Genomic DNA, 26,406 nt, shown 5'->3' on the forward strand with positions numbered 1-26,406 from the left:
AGGGCCTATATTTCCCCCCCAGTCCTTGAACCTCTAGAGTGCGGCTCATTTTCCTGCATGCTTTTCTCAATTCATACCAAATGATATTGCATCTGCTGATCCCAATCTAATCAATGCAAGGAGTACCACCTCAGCATGCTTCACTTCAGACTGCGTTCAGAGATGTCAGTCCTGGAATATCAATCCTTTAGCCTCATTACTCCGGTGAGACCTTTCCTTTCATAGAATTCTCTAACTCCATTACAGGTGGTTCACTTCCTAACAAAGTCCCAAACCCTAGATATAGACCAGGTTTCATAAGATAGAGCAAATGTTCACATGTATCCATAAATTAGGGCAAAATATATACCTGAAAGCAAAAGTACACAATAATCTTCAGTGAGTCAGAATAAAGTTCAAAATGAAATAGTGTCTACTTAGCCTTAGATACCCTCCTCACCTACTTCCTATTACACTTCCCTCACTCACTCCAAAGCTAACCTTATTAAAGTAAGGATAAGGACTACAAAAGCTGAATAAGGGCAAGAGACTGGTATCTATCTACAAAACGGAGACCCCCAACTCTTCATCTGCACCATTCCAGCCTTTAGGTTCATGATTAGTCTACAACTTGTCTGGCTTTATATGTTAACTCTCTTTTCAGCCACTAGGTTCCAGATGCTACCAGATGAGGCCAACCAGACTTCCCTGGACAGACAATCCCACCAACATGTCCTGGAGCCCCCGCTTCCCCAGAACCCCGTCCCACTAGGAGAAGAGAGAGACAGGCTGCCAGTATGGATTGACCTGTCAATGCCCATGTTCAGTGGGGAAGCAATTACAGAAGCCAGACCTTCTACCTTCTGCACTGCATAATGTCCCTTGGTCCATGCTCCCAGAGAGATAAAGAAGAGGAAAACTATCAGGGGATGGGATGGGATATGGATTTCTGGTGGTGGGAGTTGTACTTCTCCTGCCCTATGGTTTTGTCAGTGCTTCCTTTTTATAAAAATAAATAAATAAATAAATAAATAAAACCAAAAAAACTTCCAGAGAGTGTGTATGGTTCTTTTGACTCCTTTTTTTTTTTTTTATAAAAAAAAATATATATATATATGATAGAGATATCCATAGAGAGTGAAAGATATCACAATGAAGTTTTCTTCAACGATATGGGGACTAGGCTGGAACTGGGTTACGCACATTGCAAAGTAGTGCAATAAGTGAACTGTTTTGCCTCCTTAGATTTCTGTTATTTTTAAACAGCTCAGTTTGTGATAATTTATTACAGAAAGGGGACTCAGGCTGAAAATAAGTGAAAATAAGTGAAAAATAAGTTAAAATACTAGAAAAATTCAGAACAAAAGAATGTCATATCATCAATAGATGAAACAAGATATTAGATGCAATAGGATTCAAGAAAAAAAATAGCAAATGGGGTCTCATATACATATAATTATAAAAGTCACATTTCCCCAAGAATTTATAGAGAAGTCCTGAAATGTGGGCAGTCTCAAGAGTTTACTCTCTAGAACCAGATGTTATGCATCCAAGTTGTGGCTGTGGCTCTTACAGCATTGCTCTTTGACATTAGGGGTATTTGGTAATTTTCTTATGCTTAATTTTTCATATCTGTAACATGTGAAATAATGTTTTTCCATCAATATTTTATTATGGCGTAGTTATGAGGAATAAAAAGTGTTTGAAACAATAGCTAAACGTACTAGCAATTCTTCTTTCTCCTCCTCCAAGCAAAGTGAAATATAAAACAAACCTTAGGGGAAGAAAAAAAAAGTCATACAGTCACTGTGATGATAGAGGATGTTATAATTCCATGTTCAGATTCTGACACATCAATTTGTCAAAAAGAGAAAATCCAAAGAGAATTTGAATGTACAATCAAAATGGAAAAGCACAAGATCAAAAGGGTAAAACCCAAACACAATTTTATGCTCATTTAGAAAAGCTGGTTATTATGAAACCAAGAGAAATTCATCTTTTTAGTTTTTCAAGCCATTTCTATTTGTGATTTTTTTCAAGCCATTTCTAAATAGTGGTTTATAAGACTGTCAGATTACAAGGTGTAGTTCTACCAACAGTGTCCCCGCTCGCTCTCTCAGTGATAGCAGCTTCAATGATCACAGTTCCAAGAGAATTTTTAGTAACTTCCTCAAAATATATTTTATAATCATTCTCTTTCCATAATTTAAGAAGATCAGAAATATAAAAACAAAGAACACACCTAATTTACCATTTAGAAATAATGTACTTATTTAAAAAAAAATTTGGATACTCCTGCTCTTTGCAACACTAAGGTATTTAGCAAACAAGTGGCTGATCTCTGCACAAGTGTGCCTGGCTATCAATGGTCGCTAACCAGTGGCTCTAATCTTGGGTTGTACCACTTTCTTTGGGAAATTTTTAGGATATTTATAGTTGTGACAAAGATTTAGGAATAATACCAGCATTTTGAGTTTGGGGACTAGGGATGCATTTGAATGTAGTGCTAAGCTTAGACTACTTTTACAAGGCCACTGGAGTGTCACTGCTCTATGTCAACTATTTTAGATTGAGAAAAATAGAGACAGAGAGACAGAAGGAGAGAGAGGGAAAGATACCACTATAAGGAAGTTCTCACAGAACAATGGGAGGGAGTTAGGCTTAAATCTGGATTTTATGCAAGATAAACAAGATTAGATATTTTAAAGATACTTGTATTTGAAGTTGTTATTGTTATTACTGTAAAAACCTATTTTCTTTATTACTAATACTCAAAAATGTAATTCATATTTTTATTTAATTTTAATTTTTAAAATATCATTAGTGATTTAATATTGATTTACAAAATTATATGTCAGCAGGGGTATAATTCCACACCATTCTCCTCACCAGAGTTCTGAATCCCCAATCTCCCCACTGCAAACCATCGCAGTTCCCCTAAAGTTGCAGATATGGGCCAACCATCATCATGAGTGGCTTTGGAGAGGAAGAGAGGTAATTCATATTTATCTATCTATAGAATAGTTAGATAAGCAGACGAATACATTCATAGTAAAAAATCTATTTAATTTTTTATCTAGGTTATTATCAACTAGGCCAAATACTCTGTCACATTCTGGGCCCATCAAACTTCAGTCAAAGTTATCAGAAGTATAAGTGTATCACCAGTGGAAAGTAAACAAAAGGATTCTTAGCATTTCTTTTCTTTTCTTCTTCTTATAAATTTTATTGTTTCATCTAATTCAGCTATTAGGTATGGGGACAGAAGGTTTTCTGTTTTATCATATTTAATTACAGAACCTTTTCCCTGTTCTAATTCAATTACTATACGTAGAGACAGTAGTTTATCTAAGTCAGGGCTTTCCATCAGGGGTAGCTTGCTACACAGATTCAGAAAAGGAACCTTCTCTATTGACACTCTTAATTAAGGAGGTTGGCCACTAGGAGTCCAGCCCTATTATGGTTGTATGCTTCTAAATTCTGCTTCTAAGACCCCTTCTGTTGCATTGCTTGAGGCTGTGGTCTATTTACATAATCATTGTTTTCATTGGTTTAATCCCCACTGGTTCCAGCGCTATTTTTCTTCTCCCCATCCCCTATCATACATATTTCCTCTTCCTGACACTTCCGCCTCAGGAGACATAAAAGACAGGGCTTTTGAATGAAGAAAGATTAGAAGAGATTAGATTGTTGAACTGCATCCCCGCTCCTCAATAAAGATTGAACTGCGTTCCCAGCTCAGCCATAAGTCCTTGGTCATCTGCCTCCCGTCCACGAAGCTAGCCCAGCAAATGGTGCCCTGAACAGGGACTGGCACTATTAACTGTCATAGTTTTAACCAAATTCTAGGGGATGAAATTGAGTCATACAGTGTTGAGATAAAAAGCAGTTCCACAGTAAATAGCATATCCAGATGAGGATTAAGCAACATGGCTTTAGCTTTGGATATACTACTAATTAGCTATATGAATTTCTTTGTGTTTATTTATTAGTAAAATGGGGATAATAGCATTGGGTTGACAAATAAATAATGGTGTGGGTTTTTCTTTTGTTTGATTATTCTATGCAAGAATGTGTCATAGCTTTTCCTACAATCCAATATTTAATTTACTTGTCATAAAGAGGTTATGGAATTCCCTCTGATGACCTCCCAAGCAAGGCTGAAATTCATCTTCCCTTTACTCTATGAGGTAATTTTTTGCCTGTTTTTAACTCTTTTGCTCTGGGGAAATCACCTTGATCTGGTGTCCTTTGTTACTTCATTTCCATTGGCATATCATTATTTTATTTATTAATTTTAATTCACTTTATCATTTTATGGGGTGAGTTCATGGTTTATAATATAGTTATTGACACATGACACAATTCCTTGTCTCTCAGTGACAGACATCTGCAAATCACTCTCATCTTAGGTCCTTAGGTCTTTTCCTACCATCACACACCAGGACTCCCAACCTCCCCTTGCCTTCAGGCCCTGCCCTACCCTCCCTTCTTTGCTTTGGTGAAATACACCAAAACAGTTCAAGCTCCACTCTATGCTCTCTGTCCTTGTTTTTTACTCCTTTACTTCCTTTTTTTTTTTTTTTTTTGCCTCTAGGGTTATTGCTGGGGCTTGATGGTGCCTGCATTACCATTCCACTGCTCCTGATGGCCATTTTTTCCATTTTATTGGATAGGACAGAGAGACATTGAGAGGGGAGGGGGGAGATATAGAAGAGAGAAAGATATATATATATATATGATATAAGATATATATGATATCTTATAATATATATACATATATCTGCAGACTTGCTTTATCACTTCTGAAGCCACCCACCTGCAGGTAGGGAGCCAGGGGCTCAAACCAGTATCCTCGCACTTACACTATGTGCATGTGGTGGTGAACTTGGGACCTCTCATTTCACAGTCTTGTTTGCTACATTTATGTTGCAGAGAAACAGTACTATTTTTCCTAGGAGATGACATAGCAAGGGAAGTTCCAGATCCCAAATGCTACCTCTTTTGCACTGGTCTTTTGAAACAAATGTTAGGGTTTCTAACTTCTGTTTTACTGCTAACTGGATTTTATGCTTATATCATTGAAATGTGGATTTTATCCAAGAAATCGTATAGCAATATGTGATTGGCTTGAGTCCACCTGTGTAGGAGTAAGTACATTGAGATCCAAATGCATATTAAAGTTATACTTTGAGCATCTCTTTTGTATAGCTTATTTATCTTAATCACTCTAAAGTCTAAACATGTATGAGTTGTTTAATGTGTCTCTGAAAAAGTAGTATATTAACTGTTGCTGAGAGTGAAGTTGTTTCTTCACTAAAATGCATCACGTCACATTAAATGCCACAAGCAAAATGATCACAAGAGCACGTGGTGCCAATAAAACACTTCGTTTTAGGTTTTTGTTAGTCACACTTTTGTCTATCTCCCCTGCAATAATGTAACCCAGTAAAAGGTGGTGACTAAGTTTTATCCATAATACATTTCCTTAATATTTGGTACATAATAGATAGTATTATCATCTAATTTCTTTCTTGGATATAGGCGTGCATGCAATACTCATTGCTACCCTTGTTGAACGGTTAGTAAAATAGACTACTCACACTTCGAGCCTGATGAAGATGACCCACCACCAGCAGATCTTGATCCTCCTTTCATGGAAAAGACGCCTTTGCCTCTGCGAGTTGTCACAGCCACTCTAGGACGCTTCAGTGGAATTACTGCACGAGGGGGTGGAGGCACACGTCCATGGTATTCAAACAACCTTCACAAGACACAAATGTGGCTCAGAGTTGAGTTACGCCAAAGTATTTTTTAATCTCTCTGCTGGAGGAAATGCTAATTTATAAGTCAGTTGCTATGCGTACTGTTCTTTCTTTCTTTTTATTGGGGGACTAGTGGTTTGTAGTTGACAGCAAAACACAATAGTTTGTACATGCATAACATTTCCCAGTTTTCTACATAACAATGTGTGTACTGTTCTTATCTCGTCAAAAACCTTTTTTTATTCATCTATTATTGGCTATAGAGAGGAGAAACTGAGAGGGGAAGGGAAGATAGAGAGGGAAAGAGACAGAAAGACACATGCAGTCCTGCTTCATCACTGATGAAGCTTTCCCCCTGCAGGTACTGTTTTTATATCTATGTGATAGGTTTCTGCACATTATACTCACTGTCAACTGGCATCTTCTTCCACCTTAGTATATTACGCCCCAATACTCAGTCAGAGCTCAGATGTGTTCCTTCTTCCCTTTATTCTCTTATTTTTATTATAAAATATATATATTTTTACTGATTATTATTATTTCTTTATTGGGGGATTAATGTTTTACAGTCGACAGTAAGTACAATAATTTGTATGTGCATAAAACTTCCCAGTTTTCCACATCACATTACAACCCCCACTAGGTCCTCTGCCATCCTGTTCAGGACCTGAACTCCCCCCCCCCCAACCACCCTAGAGTCTTTTACTTTGGTGTAATACGCCAATTTTTCTCCCTTTTGTTGCCCTTGTTGTTTTATCATTGTTGTGGTTATTATTATTATTATTATAGTTGTTATTGATGTCCTTGCTGGATAGGACAGAGAGAAATGGAAAGAGGAGGGGAAGACAGAGAGGGGGAGAGAAAGATAGACACCTGCAGACCTGCTTCACAGCCTGTGAAGCGACCTCTCTGCAGGTGGGAGCTGGGGGCGGGGGCTCGAACCGGGATCCTTATGCCGGTCCTTGTGCTTCGTGCCATGTGGCTTAACCCTCTGTGCTACCGTCCAGCCCCCAACCAATTTTTTTTTTTTAAGTGTCATCTTTGAATGAGATCACTTGATATTTCTTTCTCCTGGTTTATATCAGTGTAATTTCCTCAAGCTTCCAAGATGTAGCAAAAAGATTTCATCATTTCTCACAACTGAGTAGAATTTTATGCCCAAGTAGTCTATCAAATGTGTAAAATTATTAAGATAGCAGTCTTTTAAAAATGCCAGTAAACCTGGTGGTGGGAATGATGTGGGGTTATACCACTGCTATCTCATATTTTTTCATTAGTGATTTAATAATGATGGACAAGATTGTGGGATAAGAGAGGTACAATTCCATACATAATTACTTTTTAAAGGTTCAACTACCTTTGATGTCTTAGCCAATGGCAGAGCTATAGGAGAGGGCCTAGAGATGATTGACATGGCTCTTGCCAAATAGGAGTAGAATTCACTTCATACTTTTGTAAATAAATATTAAATCACTAATAAAAGTCAAAATAAAAAGTCAGTAAACACTATTGCTATTATTATTTTAGACAGTTATGCATTGGTTTGGTTTTTCATTAAACAAATGGCATGCTGATAAAGCCTGTGCTTTCTGATGTATTTCATTCTCAGGTGTGATCTTATTTTTAAGGCATAAAAGAATGAAAAAGGTGCTCCAAAAGTACCCTGTGATTTCTTGAAGTTATTCTGACCACTCCTAAGCATATTTCTTCAGTTTAACAGGTTTACCATTCTTAGGAACAAATATCTTCAGACATTAGACATTTAATAGAACACTAGTTTGAAGAGAGAAAAGAATTGTGAAGAACTAGGAACATAGAAAAAAGTATTGTTTTACTAAAAAATAGTTCAGAAAAAAGTCAGGCACAATAACAGCTTAATAAAAATAACTATGAGAGATAAATCAATCTGATTAAGTAGCTCACTTAAGGACTTTGTAATTAATGAAAGGCTCCTCTGACTACAAGGAAAGATCAATGAGTTCAAACGAAATGATTCTAAAATCAAGACAAAATTGTTGACTACAGCACTGGTGGGAAATATTTATTAGGGTACTTTTTATTATTTTGAACTTTTTAGATATGCAAAGTGAGACTAGAAGTGTTTTATAGTCAGCTATTACAAATCTATTCAATAAGAATACCAGTTAATCATTTAGAAGTTATATAGAAGTTTTTGTTAAAAATAAAAGTTATATTAAATTCACTTTGACAACAATAAAATGAACAAAAGTATTAGAGTAAAAACATAAACATGTATTTTATATATTTAAAATTTCTTATAGTCTATACAGTGTACATAGACTATACACTTTTGTGTGACTAGCATGCTTGAAAGCAATAAAGGATAAAAGATATAAATATTTGCTTACTCATTTAATTTTTAAACCATTTCCAGTGAACTAGATGTATTATTAAGTTATCTGCTACAAACGAAACAGCATTATTGACTTAGAAATATGATTGTTATATATTTTACTGTGCCACCATTATATAGATTATAACATTCTCACAATTTCTTTAAAACAGTCAGTAAAAACCATCTGAGTCATAAACAAGAAAACTAGATCAGAAAGAAATGAAAAAAAAATACAAATAGTTTATTTAACAAATTGCTTACACATACAAATGAAAACATGATCATCTTGTACTTCAAAGTAAAATTTGATAAAAATTATGATGGATTGGCTTCTAAATATTCATTCAGAAACACTGAAAACTATGACACTACATTTAAAGTAGAATTCCCTAGTACAATAAATGTCTCCTAAGTTAGAGAGACAAATGTTCTAAAACATTTTAGAAGCATGCTGAGAAAAATAAAAGACGTTTGAAAATGCAAATAATGAAATGAGACAGAGTTCAAGAGAGGTGCCATCCTTTGTGTCTAAGCAAATTCCATTAGAGCTGAAAGACTGCTAGCAAAAAAACAGGTCACAGATGCCAACACATTAGAGTTTACTTCAAAGGGTATAGAAGGATGAGGTCCAAAAGAGTTATGAATATCATTCATATCACTAGGGGCATGATAATCAAACAGGTCAACCTAACCTGCCCTTTATTTCAATCACAAAGCAAGGTCTACATTATTTATTTATAAGTTGAACTTACAGAGCACCTTAAGTCACTAAACCAAAATGCAAAGACACTTTTCATGACCAGAGCTATCGAGTGAAGAAGAAAATATAGCAATTGACTGATCTCTTAGGCAGTAAAGTAGCTGCTTGAGATGACAGCTCTTTTGGAGGGACCATTTCTCCAGGCCAGAACGGTGTAAGTTAGCAAATTCATTAAGTAGCTAATCTATAGATTGGGTTAAGTAATTTCTAAAGCACAACTAAATTCATAACAATGCAAGAATACTGCAGTGAAAAGGCAAGTTTTCATTGTCACTTTCAATAATAGTGCACACATTCAATAATAGTGCATAGGAAATTGAAATATTTATCAATATTTCTATGGTTTTCCCCAGCTAAAGATTACAAGACTTTTCTCACTGTTGAGTAAGGCTTACCTTATGCTATATAAGGAAAGAGTTGCATTTGCCTATGGTATTTGTGACATGCTTTTAGTCTGTGACATTTAGTTATTGACATACTCAGTATATGTTGAGGATGAAACGGTATGTTTGAAAGAGGATGAATGTGCTTTGTCTGACTCTTCTCTCAAACATGAATCAAAAAAAAGTTTTTTGTTTTTTTTCTCTCTCCAGGGTTATCGCTGGGACTCTGTGCCTGCACTAGGAATCCACTGCTCCTGGAGGCTATTTTTTTTCCCCTTTTGTTACCCTTGTTGTTTACCTTGTTATTGTTTTTATTGCTGTCGCTGTTGTTGGATAGGACAGAGAGAAATGGAGAGAGGAGGGGAAGACAGAGAGGGTGAGAGAAAGACACCTGCAGACCTGCTTTACCGCCTGTGAAGTGACCCCGAGCATGTGGGGAGCTGGGCTAGAACCAGGATCCTTATTCGGATCCTTGCACTTTGTGCCATGTGTGCTTAACCCGCTGCCATACTGCCCCACCCCCCAAAAGCAGGTTTTACCAGATCTTTCTGCCACCTTGTTGGAAGATAAGCAGAATTTACAACCGGGGGCCTGGTGGTAGCGCAGCAAGGACTGGCTTAAGGATCTGGTTCAAGCCCCCTCCCTGCTCCCCACCTGCTCTGGGGTCGCTTCACAAGCAGTGAAGCAGGTCTGCAGGTGTCTATCTTTCTCTTTCCCATCTCTGTCTTCCCTTCCTCTCTCCATTTCTCTCTGTTCTATATAACAACAATGACAACAACAGTAATGACAACAATGATAAACAACAAGGGCAACAAAAGGGAAAATATATCCTCTAGGAGCAGTGGATTCATAGTGCAGGCACCAAGCCCCAGCAATAACAATGGAGACAAGAAATAAACAAGCAAACAACAACAAAAAAAAATCACAACCAAGGGAGAGATCCAGAGGGCAAACAGATACATGAGAAGGTGTTCAAAGTTATTGATCATCAGAGAAATGCAAATAAAGACAATATTGACTTTATATCTCTGAGAATGTCATACTTCAGAAGGACAGAAATGACAAATGTTGGAAAGGATATGGAGAAAAAGGAACACTTTTTTTTTTTTCCTCCAAGGTTATTTCTGGTGCCTGCATTACAAATCCACTGCTTCTGGAGGCCTTTTTTTCCATTTTGTTGCTCTTGTTATTGTCCTTATTGTCACTGATGTTGTTTTTGTTGGATAGAACAGAGAGAAATTGAGAGGGGGGAGACAAAGAGGGGTAGAGAAAGATAAACACTTGCAGACCTGCTTCACCACTTTTGAAGCAACCCTCCTGCAGGTGGGGAGCTGGGGCTCTAACTGGGATCCTTACACCAGCCCTTGTGCTCTGTGCCAGTTTAACCAGCTGTGTTATTGCTAGATCTCCAACACTTTTCTTTTAAACTGCTAGTGGGAGTTCAAAAGGGACCAACCATTGTAAAAAGCAATTTGGAGACTTATTGGGACACTAGGAATGGACCTACCCTACCACCCAACAATTCCTCTCCTGGGGATTTACCCAAAGGAGACAGAAACACCTATCAGAAGAGTTATGTGTGTACCTATGTTCACAACAGCACAAATTTTAATTGCAAGGACCTCGAAGCAATCCAGATTTGAAACATCAAATGCGTGGCTAAAAAAAAATTGTGGTATATATACTTATGGAATACTACTCAGCTGTTAAAATGGCAAGGTTGTCTCCTTTGCATCTTTTTGGATGAAACTTGAGGACATCATGTTGAGTGAGATTAGCCAAAAAGAGGACGACAAATAACAAATGATCTCACTTATTAGCAGGACTTAATTAAGTATGGAGAGGGAGGGAAAACACAAAGTGAAACATGGACTGGACATGGTGTATTGCACCAAAACAAAGGACTATGAGGAAGGAGGAAGAGGGTGGATTAGAAAAAAATTCTGAGGGCCTATTATGTAATAAAATTGTATGCATATGTCAGTGATTGCACTGTAAAGCATTAACCCCCTCACTAATAATAATAATAAAATAATTCACATTGCTATAGTGATATTGGGGTTTCCAAAGCTATGGAATGATATGGATCCTTCTAATTATTTAAATAAATTTAATGGTGTTGGAGGTTTTCTTTATTTTTCACTGGTTATGTGTGGAATTCACAAAAACAGAAGAAAGATCAAATATACCCATGATGCATTATAACAGTGAAATAATTATGGGATGAGGATCAGGTTATCAGATTGCAAAATGGGTTGAGGGGTTTCTCTTATTGTAGAGGGATGAAGGCTGAAAGCACACAAAAAAGACATAAGTATTGACTCTCTCATTATAATTCTGTTGATAGCAAATCAAGCAAATTTTGTATTTACAAAGTATCAGATTAGCAAATAGTGTTGAGGCAGAGAAAATATTCCATTGAAAATAATAAACTGACCTAGGGAAATGGCTCAACCAGTAGAGCACTGAACATTTGTGCCTGAAGTTCCCTGTGCAATCCACATGCTGCATGTACCAAAGTCTGTCTCTGTATCTCTCTCTGTCCATAGATAGTAATTAAAAAAATACATCTTCAACTGGACATACAATTTAAAATATTTATAAAAATAAAGCAAAATAATCACATAACAATCATGATTGAAATATAACAGACTGAAATGAAATTCTAATCGCAAATGTCAGTGTAAGTCTAATATTTTTATTCTTTTATTAATTTTTTTTTGCTTTCCACTCTTACAATTATAATCTGTCTCTTGAATGAAAAAGTGGTGCCTTTTTAGTTTCTGGCAGTGACTTGTTATATAGTGTTTTTTTCCCTCTTACATTTACTGGTCAAACAGATAATGACTTATAATGAAATTGAACAATTCTTCCTTCCCCACTGCCTACTTTAAATGAAAAACTCTAGAAGTCCTAGATTCTAGCAGTAAATAAAAAGTGTCAGACTTTAAGAAATTAATCGATTAAGAAAATTAAGGATTTATTTAAGCAAGCATTTAAAATATTCATTTGTCCAATTCTTATATTTTCTAGGTTTTTCTTTTTAAAAAATATTTTATTTATTTATTGTTGGACAGAGACAGAAAACTTGAAAGAGGAGAAGAAGTTAGAGAGGGAGAGAGACAGAGAGACACCTACAGCCCCTGCTTCACCCCTTATGAAGTTTTCCTACTGCAGATGGGGATCAGGGCTTGAACCTAGGTCCTTGCACAGTTTTATGTGAGTGCTTAACCATGTGTGCCACCACCTGGCCCCTCCAAATTTCTCTATGCAAAAATATTTATGGAATTTTCCAACAACCCAATATAGGAACATAATTTGTAATGCTTAAAATGCTTTAAAATTTGTTTTATTAATAGGTAGCTACTATTAACCTTTAATGATAATAAAGCTTAATAATTCCAGAAAATACATTAAGACTCTCAGTCTCACACCTTCAAACAATTACTGCCATACTCTAATATGTTTTCTACAAGCATGTATGTTTGCTTTTACATAATTGAGCATATAATATACATATAGTTACGTGGTTTATAAGAAAAACATTTTGCAGTGCCACTGTTTTTCCTAATGCTTATTTTTGATGTTTTGAGGATATATCTCACATAGATTTAGCACATTATATAAATCATGACTTGACTGATGGGATTTTGACTATTTTTCAGTGACAACTAATAATGATTTTAAAATTCAAGAAGTATTTTTTGAAAGTGTAATATCTACATAGTATTTTTATCCCTTAACACTGAGAATTCTTTTTAGATAAATAATTGATGATTACCTGTTCTAAACTTTCCTCATTAATGGAGTTTTTTACATTTTACTCACTTTGGACTCAAAACTTATAGTTAATTCGAGGTTAACATAGGCTGACAAAATAGCTTACTTGGACAGTGTGCTACTTTGTTGTGTGCATGACCTATATTCCAGCCCAGCCTGTACCACACTGAAGGAAGCTTTGATGCTAATTGTGGTCTCTTCTAATAGCCCCCATCTGCCTTTCTACTTGTATGTAAAATATGTGATTAATGCTAATAAAAAATGTCTGCTCTGTATTGGGATTAAGCAACTGGGTTGCCTATAGTCAAAACCTGAGAGTTAAAATCACATCCATGTTCTCACCAGTGCTTTTTATCAGCTATATGTTGTTTAATATGTGGGGGGCTAGCAAAATTCTTGCCTTGTTTTAAGTCAAAGGGGAGTTACTCTCATGACATGCTTAACTTCTAGCATGGTCTGTGAAACCAAAATACATGTCTATTTGTTTGTAAGAAAGGATATATTTGAAATCCACACAAATTATCCTTAGGACTTATAACTTATGTATATGTGTTTCACATACTGTTTAAACTGCTCAAAATTTATATATTGAGTATTTTCCATTCAGATTTCTAATATGCTTCTGACTACAAATGAACAGGAAAATTCTTTTTAAAATGACAGAGACAGAGAGAAAAGGGAAGGAGACACCTTCAGTCTGTTCCATTTTTTGGTGAAACTTCTTGCAGGTGGGGAGAGGGGTCTTGAACCTATGTTCTCCTCTCACACCCTATCCTGTGTGCTTTTCTGGGTGTGCCATTGCTCAGCCCAGAAAATCATTTTTGAAGGTAAGCTTACTTCACTTGAGACCAGAAAATGTGTAATTTCCATTGTTCAATTTTGTCATTAAACTTTTCCACAATATTTAGTAAAGATCCTTCTCCCTGATCATATATAAATATTTCTCCTCATCATATATCAATATTTCTTAAATATGCTTTTAAAGTCAATCTAACCAAAACTTTTTCAATATTTTGTACTAAATACAATGCTTATATTTTTAAAACTATTATCTGATATCTTTTGCATTCAGCTTTGGGTAGTTAAAAGGTCAATGCATTAGAACAACCGTTTTGATATTATAATCACTAAAATGATTCTATTAATGCTCATAATTCTGTAATATGAATATTGTTTTGTCCATAAAGGAAACTGTTGAAAATAGGATGAGGGGATTTGACCAGCTCTAACCAGTCAACACATGGACAGAACTGAATATCATGCCATTTGATTCCAAACCATATCCTTTGTCAGATGTATCATGCTAACATTTCCAAACATATTAAGTGGAAGCATATTTTACCAGATGGTAATGTAATCGAAATTATGAAACAAACATTGCTTCTTGCTAATACATTTTTGTAATATTCATGAGTATATTCTGTGTTCTATAATCAATGATCTGAAACAGCTGCAACTAGATATAGGGTTTTCTTTAATTGTAATTCTAGTAACTGCACTTATACTAATTTATATAACGTAAAAGTAGTTCTAGAATTAAAGAGTATCTATTTTACTGTTTAGGTTTTTAAAGAAAGATTTATTTTTATTACAGAGAGAGGGAGAGGGAGAGAGAGAGAGAGGAGAGAGAAGGAGAGAGAGAAGGAGAGAGAGGGAGAGAGAGAGAGAGAGAGAGAGAGAGAGAGAGAGAGAGAATGAGAGCAGAGACCAGAGCAGTACACAATTCTTGTTTATGGTGAATGCCTCAGAAATTCAAGCCCTGTGATCTAAGAGAGCCCATGCTGAATATGCATAGATGTGTTTTCAATATAGTAAAGCACCTTTTTTTTTTGTTAACAAATGTCTATTCATTACTGGTATTTACAAACTCTCATACTCTCTTTGATACTATTGAACTAGAGTTGAACTAAAGCTGCTAATATCACAAAGATTAATAGATTCCCTTGAGGGATTCAATATAATTTTAGGTGTACAGATATTCTCACATTACATGGAAGAATATAAATATTTATGCTTAGTATTACTAATATGCAATGTCCTCCATTTAAAGTCAGTTGACCTTTCAAATGAAAATGCCACTGAATGTTATGAATTACTGTGCAGTGCATGGTGCGATATAAAGAGGTAAGTGTAGAGTAACCACTCAAACTTATTATTTCATGGTATCTTTTATGATCTCTAAAACTGTGAGTAGACATTATATTAGTCTTTGGAAAAATTATTTCTGGGTCAATATATCAGAAGCAATTACAGACAGAAAGTATTGATAGTGTGGATATAATTTCTCTTCTCTCTTTTTTTCTCTCACCTTTCTTTTCTTTCTTCTTTCCTTCTTTTCTTCTCTCTCGCTTCCTTTCTGTTTCTTTATTGAGACCATACTTATTTCAGGGGGTCCATGTAAGGTGAAAAAACTTCTTCTCCTTCTCTCTCTCCTCCTTTTCCTCCTCCCCCTCTTTCTTCTTCTCCTCCCCCTTTTTTAGATAGAGGGCAAAAGACAGGGGAATGTAGGTATCTAGAAAGAAAGAAATAGAGAAAGAAAGAACAAAAGAACGAAAGAAAAGAGAAAGAAAGAAAGAAAGAAAGAAAGAAAGAGAAAAGAAGGAAGGAAGGAAGGAAGGGAGGGAGGAAGGAAGGAAGGGAGGAAGTCACAGCAATACTCTATAGTTTGTGAAGCTTCCTCTGTGTATGTTCCCCATGTGCTCAAACCCGAGTATATGCACATGGTAAAGTATACACTTTATCAAGTGAGTTATCTCCCTGACATAGTTTTTTTTAAGTTAAAACGACCAAAGTGTTTAAAATCTTCAATCACATGCACTTGGCTGAGTGCACATTATAATGTGTAAGGACCTGGATTCAAGCCCCCATTCCCCACCTGTAGCAGGCATGCTTCATGAGAAGTGAAGCAGTGTTGCAGGTGCCTCTATTTCTCTATCTCTCTCTTTCTCCTGCTCCGTTCTCAATTTCTCCTCTGTCTTTACCCAGTAATTAAATATTTTTTTAAAAGAAAGCTCTTTTGAAAATAATAAAACCCCCAAGTACATTCAAATCCTTAAATCTATATTTAAATTAGAAGAGGTAGAAAGAGGGTAATAATATGATGCGGATGCATGTTAGTTATTGTGCTATTGTCCATCAGTTTCAGACTCACTTTTTCCCATAACTGAGGTTGAGATGTTATAAATCATATTTGAGTAGGGGATGGAGGATGAGAAGGTGCAAGGGACTGGCTTCTTCTTTCTTTTCTTTCTTTTCTTTTCTTTTTTCTCTTTCCTCCCTCCCCTCCCTTCCTCCCTCCCTTCCTCCCTTCCTTCCTCCCTTCCTTCCTTCCTTCCATCCTTCCATCTTTCTTTCTTTTGCCTCCAGAGTTATCACTGGGGCTCAGTCCTGGCACTATGAATTCACTGCTCCTGGTAGCCAATATATATTTTTTTATCGATTTAATTGGATAGGACAGAAAGAAATTGAGAGGGGAGGGGGAAAGAGTGAGAAAAATAGACACTTGCAGACCTGCTTTACCACTCGTGAAGTGTCCTCCCTGTGGGTGGGGAGCCGGGGGCTCGAACCAGGATCCTTGCCTAGACCAGGTGTGGCCTGGCCTAGACCACCTGGCCTCCCCGTTCTTATCAGTATTTAGGAATCATTTTGTCACTCTACTAGCATCTAGTAATTCCAATAGCAGTAGTTGAATTTAGTTTGAGTCATTTTGTAACATGTGGAAAATAGTCTCTGCATAGGCCCTTAATCACTTACCACCAGTCAACCAGATTCTAGTCCTATATCTTCTTTCTCTGGGCTCAGCACTCACTTGAGCAGAACATCCTACTTCGGTTAAGCTCTTCAAGATCCTTTTCTAGAGTATATTTTTCTAACCTCCCACTTCATCCTCTGCTCCCCTAATCCTCAGGTTGGTAGCTGTTTCCTGAAGTTGCTAATACCATCTTCTTCTTCTAGCGTTTGCCCTTCTTCCGTAGCCAGTCAACAGTGTCAGGTTGAGCCTGATGTAAAGTTTCAAGACCTCCTTTGAATCTGGAGAGGTGGCAGTCGTTGACTATGTGGGTCATAGTCTGTCTGTAGCCGCAGGGGCAGTTCGGGTCGTCTCTGGCTCCCCAGCGATGGAACATAGTGGCCCACCGGCCATGGCCTGTTCGATAGCGATTGAGGAGGGCCCAATCATAACGTGCTAGGTCAAAGCCGGGTTGACGCTTGCAGGGGTCTGTGATGAGGTTGACGCTTGCAGGGGTCTGTGATGAGGTTGACGCTTGCAGGGGTCTGTGTTTGTTCTTTACCTCAGCTGACTGCCAACTCTGTTTCCAAGAGTCTGGAACAGAGAAGTTCAGTGTAGGCGTAGGGGACCAGATTGGATGACGAGACATCAAGCGTTGGACAGGGTGGGCGAAGATATCCGCGTATATTGGCAGGTCCAGTCGAGCGTAGACGTGGGAAATGAACTTAGATGATGCCGCATCCCGACGAATATCTGGCGGGGTGATATTGCTAAGAGCTGGCAGCCATGGAACCGGGGTGGAACGGATGGTTCCAGAAATGATCCTCATGGAGGAATATAATTTGGAATCGACCAAGTGGACATGGGGGCTACGGAACCATACTGGGGCACAGTATTCTGCAGTGGAATAGCATAATGCCAGAGATGATGATCGTAGTGTGGAAGCGCTCGCGCCCCATGAGGAGCTGGCCAGTCTTGCAATGATGTGATTCCTCGCGCCCACCTTTGCTGCAGTTTTTATGAGATGTTTGTGAAATGACAGAGTGTGATCGAGAGTAACGCCAATACCATTATACCAGTCTATTTACCTATTTTTCCCTTTACTTTTCAATAGAAATAGAAATTGAGAACAAAGGGAGAGATTGATAGGTAGATAGAGTGCCACCTGCAGCACTATTTCATCTCTCCTGAAGCTTTCCCCTAGTAGGAGAGGCCCAGAGGCTGGAACCCAGATTCCTGCACACTATACTGTATGCACTCAACCAGGTATGCCACTGCCCAGACTCTACCAGTATAGTTTTACCTTCAGTTCTTCACAATTATTTCTAATTATAATTTTTCTATATATATTACTCTTGTTAAATGTAATTGTGTGACTTCTTTTTTCTTGATCCCAAATCAGCCAATTTAAGATGAAAGGAAGTAGCTGAGTGTACTGTCTCTATATGTAAAGGTGTTAAGTTGTAATCATAGTGCTCCAGCGCAGGACAAGGGGAAACAATTAAAATTGAATGATCCATAAATGCCATAATAGACTTTTATGCAAGCACTATTGACCAGCCAGCTACTTCTTAGTCATCATAAGGACTCTGGTATATGAATAACAGATATACATTCTCCATCAGTGGCTATCATTAAGTATGGATAAAACCTAACACTGAAAAATCACTAAAATTATACCAGGCATATACCTGAACCATGTAATTTAGTCTTCAAAAATATCTTTGAGAATTAATTTCATGTTTGTCTTATAGATGGGATAGTAGGTTTTGTGGTACTAAACAACTTGCCTAGGTTTTCATCACTAGTTATAAGAGACAAAAGTATAATAACAAGTGTAATTTGGGAAGGATTACTGTGGATAAAACTATTAGCACTCAGTCTATAAGCAATTTATCTTGTTCAGCCTTTCCATTCTATTTTTGTTTCATGGAATTCTATGTTCACGGGGGACTCCAGACTATATCTGCTAGTAACAGATGCTACGTCTTTCTTAGCCAAGTACAATAAATGGAAATTAACCTAATGAGAGAACAGGCTGCTCAGATGGTCTGTTGGCAATACAGATTGTTTACACACTTGAAAGCCTAACAGATTTTTATATAAAACTATTAAATGTTTTTGGAAATTGCTGAGTTAGCCTTTTGGCGGTAGTAGAAAAGGACTTTGACAGGTAAGATCTATATCCATTTGTCTATCTGTCCATCTACCTTGTCTACAGTGAATTTATTTATTTTATTTATTTATTGTTGGATAAAGACTAGGAGAAACTGAGAGAGGGAGAGAGACAGGAGACACCAGCAGCCCTGCTTCACCACTCATGAAGAGTCCTCTCTGCACGTGGGGATCAGGGGCTTGAAACTGAGTCCTTGTACACTGTAATGTGAGTGCTTTATTCTTTAAAATAGGCAAAGATGCATTCCTTTAAAGATGAGGAAAATATGGTGATATAAATATGAAGCTCATAGAGCACTAGAAATACATGCCTGCATTTCCTGGTTCAATCCCTGGTGTCATATTTAATATACTTAGTGCTCTGGTTCTCCCCCTTTCTTTTTCTATTTCAAGTGAAATTCTATCTCATATGAAGTAAAAATAAAATGTAATATTTTAGAGAATAATACAGTTTAAGAAAAGATGGGAAAACTAAAAAGTTTGGGTAAATGGAACACTGAGTATTTGCCAAGTTCCAATATTAGTAACTAGAACTTAGGTATCTTGCTGTCTAGACCCCATTTTAGGTATACATTCTTTAAATGTGGGTGGAAGTTACATTATAGAAAATGTTTAAGGGGATCAGAAGGTGGCACATTGGGCTAAGTACACATAGTACTAATCTCTACCACCTGCTTAAGGATCCCAGTTTGAGCCCCCTGCTCCCCACCTGCAGCGGGGGAGGGGAGTCACTTCACAGACTGTGAAACAGGTCTGCAGGTGTCTTTCTCTCTCTTTCTCTATCGTCCCCCTCCCCTGTCAATTTCTCTCTTTTCTATCCAAAAAAATCAAACAATTGGCTGCAGGAGTAGAGGATTTGCAGTGTAGTCACCAAGCCCTAGTGATAACCCTGGAGGAAAAAAAAAAAGAAAAGATTAAGATAATAAAATGCTAAAATAGATTTATATTAAAGGCTAAGAGATAATGTATGTTAATAAAAATGTATCATAGTAATTAGGACAACATACTGCATCCTGGAAATAAGAAATTAGAAACATCTTTAAAGTTAGTTAAAACTAAAATTCTTTTAAAAATATTTTTATTTATTTTCCCTTTTTGTTGCCCTTGTTGTTTTTTTCATTGTCGTTGTTAGGCCAGAGAGAAGTGGAGAGAGGAGGGGAAGACAGAGAGGGTGAGAGAAAGATAGACACCAGCAGACCTGCTTCACTGCCTATGAAGTGACTCCCCTGCAGGTGGGGAACCAGGGGCTCGAACCAGGATCCTTAAGCTTGTCCTTGAGCTTTGTACCATGTGTGCTTAACCCACTGCACTACCACCTGGCTCTCAAAAATAAAATTCTTAACAGTATAAGGTTATCCTAACATAAAAAAAGGGAATTATTTGAGCTCTGTCAGACTTTCAGAATATTTAAGAAGTTATTTGAAACTACTTAGTATTTGAAATAAAATGCAAGTTTATATGAACTATAAAATCGATTTGAAAAAAACTATCATTAAAATTCACATTTGGTTGTAAAACAATAACTAATGAAATAAACTGCTTTACTCCATAGCTTGAATATTATGGTAATATCGGTATAGCTGTGGGTCAGATTTCCCTGTAGCCATTCTGTTTCCTTTTATTTGTCACTGTAACTTAATATTGCTCTTCACTCTGTTTTGTATATTCACCGTGTTGCTTATTAACTCCTAAAAAAACCTACTTTATGATTGTAGTTTTGTCACTAATTAACTGTGTGACCCTGAGAAAACGAAAATTTCTCAAAATCTAAGGAGAAAGTAATAGCACACATTATATATCCAGAAGTTAGGCTGTGTCCAGAATATAATGATGTGCCCAGAATATAACCATCTGCAAAACTGAGCATTTTTCTGCCTCCTCCCCCACCTTGAAGAAGGAAAGCAAATATTGTCACTGCAGGAAGAAAAATGCAGCCAACGGGAGAAATGCTATGAAGCGATAGCCACGGGTGTTGAATGAAGGGAACTTGGGGACTAATTTAGTCTGACAGTGATGTTCATGTTGGGATCTGAAGGCAGAAGTCAAACTGATGGAGATCCAGAGGTAGAAAGAAGCATGAACTTTCAAAAGATCATGCATGACTACAGGAAAAATAAAATAGACTACTGCAAGGTACCACAAAATCTTTTTCATTTTAAATGACTATTAGAAACTAGTTTTGTGGGGCCAGGCAGTGGTACACCTGGTTCAGTTCCGTGTTTCATGGTCAGGGACCGGGATTCAAGCTTTTGGTCCCCAGCTTTAGTGGAAAAGCTTTGTAAACCCAGAGACAGTGCTTTAGATGTCTCTCCATTCTCTTTCTCTTCCCTCTTGATTTTTCTCTGTCCCTATAAAAAATAAGATATATATTTTATAAAGAAATAAAGAAAGGGAGAAAGGAACTGGGTTTACAGGTTTGCTTGTTTATGTCTTGGGATTTTTGGTTTGAATAGAAGTTATAATTACAAACTTAAAAGATATTTTCATTTTTTGTTGAATGATCCTGTGTATATTTGCTTCTCACTTTGTCTCCAAGATGATGACTTTTAAATATCAATGTTTAGTTAACACCCAACAACACAAACAGAATTTTAGTTACCAAAATACATTTAATATAATTTTGCAAACTACAACTTCTTTTACTAGGTTTTCATTTTGCATGTCACCCAAGAAATCATAGATATGTATCATGATCAGTGGCCAATCAAGGCACCTTCTTCAAAGATTATCAGTCAGTCCATACAGTGCATATTATTCAGTTCACAGAGTCACATATGTCTAGTTTTGTTGTCTTTCTTTCTCAGTAATAAATATGGATGCCATCTTATAAAAATAGTCAAAAAAGGGGGATTAATACAGCAAAGAATTGAAGAGAAACACTGGGAGTGAAATTAAAATGAGACATAACTGGATTTAGAGGAGAAACTGCTGAGTGTAGGGACACTGACATTCTTATATTTGAGAGTCTTTTTGGTAAGACTGTGATGAAAATATATTGCAGAAGGAGTAACTCTGACAGAAGAAGCACCCCCCTTTTTTGCCTCCAGGGTTATCGCTGGGGCTCAGTGCCTGCACTAATAACCTCCTGCTCCTGGAGGCCATTTTTTCCCTTTTGTTGCCTTTGTTGTTTATCATTGTTGTTGGATAGGACAGATAGAAATCGAGAGAGGAAGGGAAGACAGATATACACCTGCAGACCTGCTTCACTGCTCAGGAAATGACCACCCCCCTGCAGGTGGAGAGCCAGGGGCATGAACTGGGATCCTTATGCTGGTCCTTGCGCTTTGTGCCACTGGCGCTTCACCCACTGCACTACCGCCTGACCTCTTAGAAACACACATTTTAAGAACTATTGGAGATAAGTTACAACATTGACAAAATATCAACAAAATATCAAAGATGTACCAATTTTTTTAAAAAAGTATGCCAATTCACGTAAAAGAAACTCTTCCCTCTTACTGTAAGTTATATGAGGAGGCAAGCACTATTCATGTTATTTTTTATACATCTTAATTATAGTAAACAAAATATCAGTTCTCAGCATATTTCTTCTGTTTTTAAATTAGTATGCTAAGGATCTGATAGTTTGAATCTATGTTCATGTATATTTTAGCACTTATAGTAAGAGAAAGTTTATATTCTAACATTTTTAAAGGTCATGGAAAATACTATTTTTTCTATTGATTATTAACATCACTTTACATAGTTTTTTTCAATAGTCCAACATTAGTATGCAAAGCAAAAATTACCTGTAGTTTTCACTATGTATATATATGTCTATCATACAAAAGTATATTTTAGATGACTGAAGTAAATTTGAGTATACGAAGACTCAGTATTGAAGAATTCTAAGTCAACAGAAGATCTGGAAATAATTAATTTTTAAATATTATACAAATGTTAGAAACCAAGTTTTGGGTTTTATCTCTTCCTAATTCCTGGAAATTCAAGATAGAACACATTTTGGTGAGTTGAATGAAAATAGGAAAATCTGTCCATATATTATTAATTTTCAGTAAAGTATTTATTTATTTATTATTGGATAGAGACAGAGAGAAATTGAGAGAGGAGAGGGAGATAGTGAGGGAAAGAGACAGAAATACCTGCAGCCTTGCTTCACTGCTTGTGAAACTTTCCCTCTGCAGGTGGGGACCAAGGGCTTTGTACACTGTAATGTTAGTGCTTAGCCAGATGCGTCACTGCCTGGCCCCTAGTAAAGTACTTTTGACTTACTGTAAAATAATTTAAATTTATTAAAAGGAATATTTCTGAATAAAATGTACAAAATATTTTAAAATATTAAATATTTACATACCGATTGTAGAAATCATCTCTGTAGTAATCATAGTCAAAGACATAACCACTGAGGAAAAAAAAAGAAAAGTTAGTGCCAATCCCATTATCTCTGGTATTATTTATGATTTTATAGTAATACATTCATGTCATCTTCTAAATATTTATTTTTCAATATAATTATGAACTCCAAAGATAATGTCTTTAAAAGATAATTACAAATTAACATAATTCATGTTAAACTATTATTCTGTGTTTGACAGTGTAGACAGTGATAATGGTGTCCACAGATGGAATGAAAAAAGACTAACAAGCAAAAGAATAATTTTAATACTTATAATTACATGTGGATTAAGACCATTTTTTCAGATAATATAGAATGTAGCTATTCATTATTTCTATATCATATCTATATATATTCAGACTAAACTGTATACTAAAGACAGACCAACTGGAAGAAACTTGAGTGCAAAGGACCTAAATAAATTGGCAAGGCTTTCAGCACTAGTAAGTGATAGAGATTAGACTAGATACATAATCTTCTAAATTCATGTATGTAACCTTTTCTCTGTCACGGTATAACCTTCTGTAACTTAGAAGACATTAACTCTCATAGATGAAATTTCTGTACAAGGGAATCACTATTTTATATGTTCACTTTTTCCATTACAATATACATGACAGAATTTTCTCCTCTCATTATTTTTACAATTAAGTATAATTAAATACATTCATAGTATTGTGCAAATAACACCATGGCTTAATTTCAGAATTGTTTTTATTATAAAAAGAAACATATCTATTAAAAATCTTCTCCCTTCTACTTCTCCAGCCCTAGTAAATTTTATTCTGTCTTTATGAATGCGCTTATTTTAGGTAACTCATACAAGTGGAATTGTGAAATTCCTCTTATGTTTTAAAGATTTCTTCCTGTTGTCTCACTTATACAAATTTCAGTTTTTACAGTTGAATAATATTCCAGTGCAAATATGTCAGTTTTTGCTTATCTTGTCATCAGCTGATATATATTTTGGTTGTTTTCTACCCTTTTGTTGTTGTAGATGTCATTGCTAAAATATTGGTTTTAAGAATTTATTCTTATTTTTCAGAAAAAAATTAATTAGGGATTCAATTTTCATCCCTTTGAAGTATATATTTTTATGTATAGTTGCTAAACCAAATGACAATTCTACGTTTGACTTTTTGAAGAGTCACCGTATGTTGGGCAAGTAATTTTGTTTTATTATTCAAAGTTTATTTATGAATTAATATATTTAATCAAAGCACTACTCAGCTCTTTATGTTGGTGCTGGGGCTTGAAGTTTCAGGCATGAGTATATTTTACATAACTATTTTGCTATTTCCCTGGCTCCCAGGCAAGCAATTTTATATTCCTCCACAGATTCAATACTTCTTATTTTTCAATTATTTCTTTATTAGAAACATTGAAACAATGTATTCACAAGTGTTTGCTTTTCCTAGGTTTAGGAATTTACATCTCCTACATTTATTGCACTGGGTTGGGAGTGGGGCTGATACAGGAGAAAGAAAAGAGAGACCAGAATACTATTCAACTCTGGCATATGGGTGCACCAGGAAGGATTGAAAGTTGGGCCTCTGCAGCTTTAGACATGTGAATCCGGTGCTTTAACATTTAGCTATCACCCTTGCCATGAAGTGGCTTATCTAGCTTATTAAAGAGGTTTAGTGTGGTCAGGTGGTGGTGTTAGGGTAAACGCACACATTACAGCGCTCAAGGACCTGGGTGCAAACCCCTGGCCCCCATCTGCAGGGGGAAAGCTTTGCAAGTGAAGCAGTGCTGCAGTTGTCTCTCTGTCTCTCTACCTCTCTATCTCCCCCCTTCCCTCTCAATTTCTGACTGTCTCTATCACATAAATAAAAAGTTAAAAATAAAAGAGGTTTAGTAGGCTTTTCTTAGCTTACTAGTGGTAAAATGAACACTCTATCAGGTAAACAATATATCCTAGTCACTCAATGAATTTTCTTTTATATGCTTTTATAGAACTGAAAACTAAACACAGGTTAATATGACTTTCCTATTGTGTGGTGTTTCTTCAGACATGCTAAACTACTGCACTTAATCTTAATGCTTTAGTAGATACTATTATTTTCAGATACTAAAAAAAGCATTTTATGAACAAAGTTATGAAAACATTTAATTAAAGAGGTGTATGCTTGCTTTAATTTAAATAGATATAGGGGGTCAGGTGGTGGTGCACTGGTTTAATCACACATAGTACAAAAGTGCAAGGACTCGCTCAAGTATCCCAGTTTGAGCCCCTGGCTCCCCACCTGCAGGGTGGTTGCTTCACAGAGGGGAAGTAGGCCTGCAGGTGTCTGTCTTTCTCTTTTGCTATCTCTCCTTCTCCATTCAATCACTCTTTGTCCTATCCAATTACAAAAAAAAAGGGGGGTGGTGGACACCAAGAGCAGTGGATTGGTGGTGCTGGCACCAAACCCTAGTGATAACCCTGGAGGCAAAAATAAATAAATAAATGCAATGTACTCTCTTTTTTATGTAATTCTATTTACTTATATTTACTTATTGGATAGAGACAGACAGAAATCGAGAGGGAAGAGGAAGACAGGGAGAGAGAGACACACACACCACTCAAGAAACAGTCCCTGTGCAGGTGGGGACCAGAGCTTGAAGCCTGGTCATTGTGCACCGTAATGTACACACTCAACCAGGTGTACTATCACCTGGCTCAATGGACTTAATCTCTGTGGAAACTGTGAGTGTCAAACATTGGAAGGATAATATTTTTTAGATCATCATTTCTCAGTTTTTCTCTCATGGAAGTGCCTGAAAGTTAATAACTTAATAGTAACAATCCCAATAAGGATGATAATTAAAATAATGTTTAAAAGTTACATATTCTAGTATCCCAGGATGTAGCACAGTGACTAGAGAATGGTACTTAAAATCAAAACTTTCTGGGCTGGGGAGATAGTGTAATGGTTGTGCAAAAAAAAACAAAACAAAACAAAACAAAAAAAACCCCTGCATGTCTGAGGCACCAAAGATCCCAGGTTCAATCCTTAGCAGAGCTAAGGTTCAATCTTAAGCCAGAGCTGAGAAGTTCTTTGAGAAAAAACAAACAAACAAACAAACAAAACCTTCACATCTTATATGTCAGAGTGATATTCTGGTGCTTTTGTTTCTC

General features: G+C 36.4%; 1 protein-coding gene across 8 annotated transcripts in view; it reads right to left on the reverse strand.

Moving 5' to 3' along the window:
* RALYL (RALY RNA binding protein like) overlaps window positions 1-26,406 on the reverse strand; it is a 729,450-nt gene that overhangs the window by 60,581 nt on the left and 642,463 nt on the right. For all 8 annotated transcript variants that reach the window (XM_060199431.1, XM_060199474.1, XM_060199446.1 and 5 more), the window contains 2 exons: window positions 23,241-23,288; window positions 5,583-5,743 (listed from right to left, as the gene is read on the reverse strand). In XM_060199431.1, coding sequence (XP_060055414.1) covers window positions 5,583-5,743; window positions 23,241-23,288 — 209 coding nt within the window. The remainder of the gene's footprint in view (window positions 1-5,582; window positions 5,744-23,240; window positions 23,289-26,406) is intronic.

This window comes from Erinaceus europaeus, chromosome 1 (assembly GCF_950295315.1).
Source record: "Erinaceus europaeus chromosome 1, mEriEur2.1, whole genome shotgun sequence".
NCBI lineage: Eukaryota > Metazoa > Chordata > Mammalia > Eulipotyphla > Erinaceidae > Erinaceus > Erinaceus europaeus.